The sequence below is a fragment of the Frieseomelitta varia genome, unplaced genomic scaffold, assembly GCF_011392965.1.
Source record: "Frieseomelitta varia isolate USP_RPSP 00005682 unplaced genomic scaffold, Fvar_1.2 scaffold_563, whole genome shotgun sequence".
Classification (NCBI taxonomy): domain Eukaryota; kingdom Metazoa; phylum Arthropoda; class Insecta; order Hymenoptera; family Apidae; genus Frieseomelitta; species Frieseomelitta varia.
The window spans coordinates 282,346-290,255 of NW_025110327.1; the positions used below are offsets into that span (position 1 = coordinate 282,346).

Sequence of the window (7,910 nt, forward strand, 5' to 3'; positions counted from 1 at the left end):
TTTTTCAAAAAAAAAAAAAAAAAAAAAAAAGAAAAAAAAATTGTCGGCCGATCCATCGCTCGACCGCACAGAGCAAACGTAGAAACCGAGCGAGGGGAAAAGGCAGCTAAAAAATTGATGACCTACTGTCAGCCGTAGCCGGCTGACGTTCATAGATGCGTGCATATATACATTCCATCTCGGCAGATTAAAAGCGGACTATGGCGCATTTAGGTCATCGCACGCACGGCCCCCATTGTTTTAACCTAATGCGTCGCCGAGAGTGGATTTCCACTGAATTTCAGTCATTGTTGCACGTTGGCGCGAGCATTGTTGCGATTGGCGGCATCGGCAGCTTTCGATATCGGCAGCGATCGATATTTTCAGACGTATTGATTGAAAATCGTTGCCAGTCGATTAATTCTCTGATCTCGTCGTGTAACTCGAGATCAATCGAATTAAAAGTGAAGGGATTAGCAAGACATTTACGCATCGCATAATCGACGATGTTTCACGGTCTATTCGTGCAAACATTTGGAATGTAATTAAAGATAAACAATTGTTTTGTCATTTTCAATCACTTTGATGTTCTGCTACTGAGCAAGTTTAATCTGAGGGTATGAATCTTCAATTACTGCGACTATTATTTATACCAATGAATCATTGAATTATCGGCAAATTGTATCGTGCTCTGAAATAAATTCTACGATTTAGAAATGATGAAATATTCACGGACGATGGTGTTTGAAGTAGTTTGAGGTAGTTCGATTAAATGAAAACAAACTCGTTTTACTCGTTTTTGATCTTTTATGCAATTTAATGTTTAAATTCAGTTTCACGAAAAGAAAAAAAAAACGAATTATTGGTTCGGTTGAACTAACATTATCTTTAATTAATGTTAGTCTGCGTAAACGACATTTTTCAAGAGACCGTGATTCTTCTTTCAAATATACCAACACAGACGAAATACGCGGTTCGCGGCGAACAGAGACCGGCGATCGCTCGCCCGTTTAATTAAATTTCAATTCCGACGAACGAAAACATCTCGAATAATTCCAGTAAAACGATTCCGGCTCTCTAACGGAATGAAAGAATACAATAGGCAACGTGGCAACAATGATCGCATTGAACAGACTGCGCTTGCCGATAAAGAATAAAAGACGTGTTATTTGTCTTGCAAACGATTCCGTTTTGTCCGGCTCGTCTCGTTCCCGAGTGTCTCGGCAGTCCGAAATTCTCGACGATTTTTACAACGTGAAAATGTGCGTTCCATTACATTTTTCGGAATAATTCCATTACACCATCGCCATGACGACGAATTTGCCTGAGCCTGAGCCGGAGCTCGATGAAACCGCGTATTCGAGAAAAGAAGTCAACACAAAACACACGTACACACGCAGAAAAAAATAACCTCGAGTTATATGTATTTCGCTTCTGGCGTTCCTGTTCCACGGTTCGTAAACATTCCGCGCGATATCGGCGAGCGGAACAGATTTCGCGTTCGCCGACGTAACCTCCGGGAAACACCCATTTACATACGCTTAGAATCTCTTAATCGTGCCTTCGATCGAAGAGATTCCGCTTTCACGGTTTATTGACGAGAAGATACAAGGCGAGGAAAGATACGAAACATCGTGTCGAAGGAACGTGTCGTCACTATCGGTGACATCGTGACAGCCTCTGACAGCGCCTGTCAGCTGTCACGTGAGCGAACGAACAGGAGAAAAAAAAAAAAGAAAGAAAGATAACAAAGTGCCGATGGATTTCGGCAATGTAAGGCACTTACTCACCGTTCGATGTCTTCTGTCAACAGTCGCCACGAAAATGCCTGAAGTTTTTCTTTCCTTCTTCCTTGATCGCAGCTTCCAGAGACCCTCTCAAGGCTGGCGAGTGAATCTCAACGTCGTCTCGCGCATTTTCGGTCGTTTCGAGGATCAATCGGTCCGTTGGAAGTAACACAGTATTAACGTCTCGGCGAATCGCGGCCGGGCAAGCAACGTCGGGCAACCATGTGATCGTGTCGGTGTCGCTTGACAGAAAGCATCGTCGCCAGCAAAAGGACAAGGAACTCGCGGAACCTACCGTGCCGCGGGTACAGTTTACAGGAGCAACACCACGCTCGCTCCGTGTCAGAGGCTCCTTCGTTCAGAGGCACGATCGTACGGTAAAGCAGACACTGTCCTTGCAGGATGTACGGCGAGATGACGACACGCGGGAGAGCAGAACGTCAACGATTCGCGAACAATCGCCGCGGCTGCCGCTGGACGAGCCCGCGGTGAACTCGGACAGTCGAGGAAGACACGAGTCTTCGGTCCCGAGACGACACTTTACCGCGAGCATCCTTGGCCGAGGCGGACGCACGCTCGGCAGCGCCTGCACGCGGCAATGCCAGTAACTTGCATCGTGTCAAAGAACGCGGTTCACTGCCGCACCGCTGCCGCCATATTGACTCTGTGACGCTCCAACACGCACGCGCGCGACATCTACCCGCCATTTACTCTAACCTCTTAACCGTTAACCGTTCGTTCGCGTGACGAGGAAAACCGTTCGTTTCTCGTTTGAATTAGCGGGAGTGAATTTCGGTGAATTTGTGGAAAGAAGCTCGAGTTTGACGAAACTGAGAGAACGGCTCACATCCGCTACGATAACTCGGCAAGTAAAACTATATTTTTTGTTTCAAATGTATTCAATTAAACGCTCTACCGTGACACGACGATAACTTCGTTTCGTTGGAAATTCGAAATGACGAAACGAAATTGGGGGGGGAAAAGAATACGTCGTTATTTGGCCCAAAATTGCAATATTTTCTCAGTTCTCTAGGTATATTTAAAAATATAACCTAGGCAAAACAAATTTCTGTCCAGTGATATACCGATGAATTTAAAAAAGAAGACGAATTGTTGTATACGGTTTGGTCACTCGTTACGGTCCGTGCACCAGTTACTAGCGCAAGTGGTTAAATCGTTTAAATGATTTCGATCTTCCTTTTTTGGTCTGCGGTTCATTCAGTTTTCAGTACCGTTCGACGTCAACTTCCGAACTGTTCGGGAAGAACTTGTAAATAGTAATCCCTCGAGAGGGAAGCTATTAACGGGAGACTTTTGAATTCGACTCAAGCCTGTTTCAGTTGTCGAACTCGTTCCTCCGGCTCCTATTGACACCGGACTCTTCAAGCTTGCCGTTTCTTTTTTTATTTTCTCGGCCAATGTATTATTTGCACCGCGATTAAATTTGCACAGCCAAGCTCTTTCACTCGTGCCTTTGTTAATACTTACGAATGGAGTTTCTCGCTCCGTTTCGCTTCGTTTAAACAACTCTATGAAAGTTTCCCCTTTCTTTCAATAGACCGCCATTAGTTTAAACGAACGTTTCATAAGATTCTTTCAGTCTTCTAACGAATCTTGGAAATAAAACGTTGTAATTAACTAGAGGTTTGTATATACATACACGTTTTATGTAGCGGACAAAACAAAATTTAATATTCAGTAACAATAACAATATGTAGTGTGTGAACCAATTTTCTATGTACACCTCGTTTCTTCAATTATACTCATAAAAATATGAATTTGCATAAAATCCGAGGTCTAATTATTATGATCGTCGAGGGAGAGATGAAAATATCTCACCCTCTTCTTCCCATTTCCATTATTTCCATATTCCGTTATATGTTATTTCTCTCGTACTCATTTGCACGATAATTGTCAAATCACTCATTCCGAGAATTTCAAAATTTTATGTCGAATAATAATGTTCGCGCTCTCCAAGTTTATCCATAATTCATCTCCGTTAAATTACGCTGGAACCGTAAATTATTTCCACGTTGTCAGATAAACTCGGCCAGTGTTTATTTAATCACGGCGTGACGTCAGGAATATGTACATGTCTCTCTAACAATTCTTCCTTCGTTCGACTTTTGAGTTAATTAATAAAAAAAAAGACGAATCGAATAAAAATATTTCATCTTCAAATATCAGTCTCGACCAAGAACAAAGTCAGAACAGAAATGTGGGAACTTTACATCGTGCTCTTTCTATTCTTGACTTCCAATCGTTTCTACGAGAATCTTCATCCTAAAATTATCCGTAAATCCACAATCGAAGTTCTATAAATGGATCTGTTACAATTTTTTTTCCTTTTTTTTTTTGAGATTAAAAATACGAAGAAACCGGATCGAAGGAACTAGGTTGGCTGAAAGCAGTTTCGTATTTGGGGCATCTGCAAAACCGAACAGCAGTTAAGTAGTCGCAGTGACGAGTAGTCTATTTCGTCTTTTGGCCGACGAGGCAACCCTTTCTATTCGCACCACCCTCTCCTGCCCCCCAACCACCTCCACGACTTTGCTTTCTACGCTTCCTCTCTTCTTCTTTTTCTGAAACGCGCTCGTTTGCCTGTTTTCTGTAGAGCAACCTCGAAACATCTCCGTATTAACGTTCTCTTCTTTGCTTCGTACAGTCAGTCCATCGAATACATATTAACACGTCCACCGGATTTTGTCCAATTGCCAATGTGCAATTACGTTTCAACTTGATCTACTCCAATTTCTGCTACATCGAAACAGCCATCGTTGCATCGATGAAAGAAATTCAATAAAATCCTGAATAACTTGGTAATTGTTAATACTACTAAATTGATAAAAGACAAGCTGCCTGTTGTAGAAGCAACTGCTACCATTTGTCGTAATTTTAGAAAATCGAAACAAAATTAATTCAAAACGTCGTGGTTAATATTCACTGAAGAGCTGCCTCCCTCCCTTTTTTTTTTACTGTGAGATAAAATTAATAATCACCAATTTCTAAAATCAACTCGGCACCAATTAGCAACTCGCGCTAACAGTAATTTAGATTTAATTTGTTTTTATTACCAAGCTTGTTAGCGGCGCACAAAAGAGTTCATTAGCTTCATAAAATTTCGCTAATAATGTTAGTTCAATTACGCGGCTGCCAGAGCTGATAACAACGTTTGTAATCAATAAACGAACCCTCGTTTAATGCGATTTGATACAGTCAATTTTCGGCAAGGAATTTACTTTGTGCAGACGTCTCCATCTGGTGTCGCAGCCGGACAACGAACTGCCTTATCATATAATCTTTCGTACAAAATTCGAACGAGAGAATCTTTGTTTGATCTCCGTCCGATTAACCGTAACAGCGCCGTAATGAATTCCGTTCGATTGAAGGTGATGCTAGGCTCGCGTGCATTAGGCAATTTATTTTTGGAGCTGATGCCTATCGCCATCTTGAATGCATCTACGGAAACTGGGAGACGCTCGTGCACAAAACACAAAATCAATAAAAGGTATACTGTAAATAGCTAATGCGCTTTTGCAAAATCATGCGAGAACACGCGACGTTTAAAGCGGATATTCAGACGTTGAGATTAATAGAGAGGGAAATGGTGATTAGGTTGTCCAGTGATGAAGCACGATTAGATATGTACGAGTGTATTTAACATGTACTTATATTCAAACACTTACTGATATTATATCGTTGCGCAACTGCAAAAATGCCGATCGCGCCGATCTTGTCGCGACCATTGAGAAAAATTATCATTCAGTATTTTCAATTGTCGACGAAATGCGAATTTATATCGCTCGGTTGTCCTTTTTCTTTTTCCTCTCTTTCAAATCACCGAAAAACCACTCGACAACAAACACGAATCGATTTTCAACTCGATCCGCGTTTCTGAGAACGGAACAAATTGGTGAAATCTTGCTGCAAATCGGCCGACATTTCTCACAAATAACCGCGAACGTTACGAACAGCATACAATGATTGTATAATACCATTTCATGCTATACATCTATCGAATTCCCTACGAAAATAGCCGACTACGTTCAACTAGATTCAGACAACGAACCTTCGCATATTATGTATAACATCGGACATCGTAAATGCTATCGTTTTCTTTTTTTTTCTTTTTTTTTTTCACGCACGTCAGGAACAGAGAATTGTTCGGATATGTTGTGACGAAATGAATGACGACGTACGTTCTTGAAAAAGTTTTGACAACAACCATACAACGATGATTGTAACTTGAAACTTGAAAGCAACATCTTGAGTGAACAATTGCATTCGCGAGTCACCCTTGTCACAGATAAATATATCGTTCAGGCATCGCGAGGTACCCTTTAAGCGACATACTTTCACGCTCAACGCAAATTCCGCGCGGAATGATATGGGAAATTTCGACAGTTAACACGCTAGATGGGATATATGCTTCCAATGCACGGTCTCTAACGTCAAATTACTCTTATCTCGCAGACTCGATTAGAATCATTTTGGCAATAGTGTCTATTAATACATGTTTCGAAGGGACACGCTTAATCTCTACAAATTATTTAAAGATAATTAAAAAGATCGTTGAAAAGATAATTATCTAAAGATAATCAGAAAGAAAGGGAGGGGGGGTGGGGAATTAACGTTATTTAATAGTTACAACGTAAAAAACGCGATATCAAAAGTATAACGTATATTCTCTGTTACTAGCCTAATCGTAAACCTACGAAATTGAAAGGTTGTCCAACTAGAAAATAGCCCAGCTATTTAACGACGAATGAAGCTCGATCGCAACTAACTAGAGAATAATTGCAGGGATTACGTATCGTTTCGTCGTGCGACGAATTTTTGTATAGTTCGTCTCCTTTTACTTTTCAAGTGTCTTTTTGATTTGCTGCGAGAGTCGTTCGAAAAGAAATGATCGCCCGTTGTGAACAGTTAGACGCGCACGGCTCGATAAAACACGGCAATAGAAAATCGTATACGATATGTGTGAAGGAATTGGCACGGATACACGCGTCTCGTACGTACAAAAAGCCGTTTCGAAAAATTGTTCCCGTTTCCTCAGTGGTGAAACAAAAACCGTCCTCCCGTCGTCGATTTCTTTCAGCTCGATATCGATCGTTCCTCGATCGGCGGTAAAACGTACTCGAGGTGGAAGATCACACAACTTACATGGCGACATACTTCGTGAAAATATCGGCAAGCAACGTACGACGAAGCCTAAGTCTCACAAAAGAGCAGGGATTTTCTCGAAAGGTAGCCGGGTGCAAACGAATCCGGAATCGATCGGCTGGCATTCGCCTCTCGAATGTTCTCGAAATATCGGGCATTCGCCAAAGAAGCATCTCCTTCCTCACGATCGTTCTCCAATCGATCCAAGAGCGATATACCGCGAGATGATGATTAGATCCTACTGCTTCATCTTCTTCGGTTGGCCGCTGTTCGACAAATGCTTCCACAGGCCGGTGATCAACGGCACGTCTCGGAAGCTGTCGGCCATGGGCTACGCCTGCTACGAGCACATCAAGTCCACGGATCTCGATTCACCCCAGGCGTTTTGAATTTTAAAGCCGGTCGCCGGCCTCGGTACAACGTGGTGCGACGCCGGCGTCGCGCTGTGTCTCAAAGTCGTCATAGGGATGCTAGTGGCGTTGCTCTTGCCCTTCTGCATCTTCTTCCCGTCTTCCTCCTCGAAGCAAACCTGAAAATGCCAGAGGAAAACATCGTCGATCGATCTTCGTAGTGCGCGCTGGTATTTTTACCAGAAATATTTTTATTTTTATTCGATAGAGAAAGAGAGAGTACCGATAAAATATCGATATTTTTAGGTTACTATTCGATTACGTTTGATGAAACCGAAATGGTGCGAATTACGGTATGATGCTATCGAAACGATGTTAGGTCGGTAGATGTATTTCGGTATAATACAAGGTATAATACTGGTAAATAAAATATTAATATATTAGAAAAGGAAAAGGAGACAATGATTAAATGTTTTCATAAAGCTGCCGATAGTAAATTTGACGACGCTTATACACGTATCCTTTATTATTTCTAATACTAATTCACCGTTGTATCTCCATACAATATCAGCCACGATACTCTTACTTAATTTTAAAAGATGACCGATTTCTCGATACGTTTTTCCTTTTT

General features: G+C 41.7%; 2 protein-coding genes across 3 annotated transcripts in view; both read right to left on the bottom strand.

The window, feature by feature from the left end:
- Nucleotides 1-2,326, bottom strand: part of LOC122533949 (beta-1,4-N-acetylgalactosaminyltransferase bre-4-like) — a 70,488-nt gene extending 68,162 nt beyond the window's left edge. Inside the window, exon 1 of one of the 2 annotated variants that reach the window (XM_043664140.1) lies at nucleotides 1,770-2,326. The gene's annotated coding sequence lies outside the window, so the exon portion shown is untranslated. Of the gene's footprint in view, nucleotides 1-1,765 lie in introns of both variants that reach the window. The other variant, XM_043664141.1, reaches the window with a different exon arrangement.
- Nucleotides 2,327-5,403: 3,077 nt separating this feature from the next.
- Nucleotides 5,404-7,910, bottom strand: part of LOC122533943 (low density lipoprotein receptor adapter protein 1-B-like) — a 10,994-nt gene continuing 8,487 nt past the window's right edge. Inside the window, exon 5 of the mRNA XM_043664128.1 lies at nucleotides 5,404-7,458. Within this exon, the coding sequence (XP_043520063.1) occupies nucleotides 7,270-7,458 (189 nt within the window). The 3' untranslated portion in view covers nucleotides 5,404-7,269. The remainder of the gene's footprint in view (nucleotides 7,459-7,910) is intronic.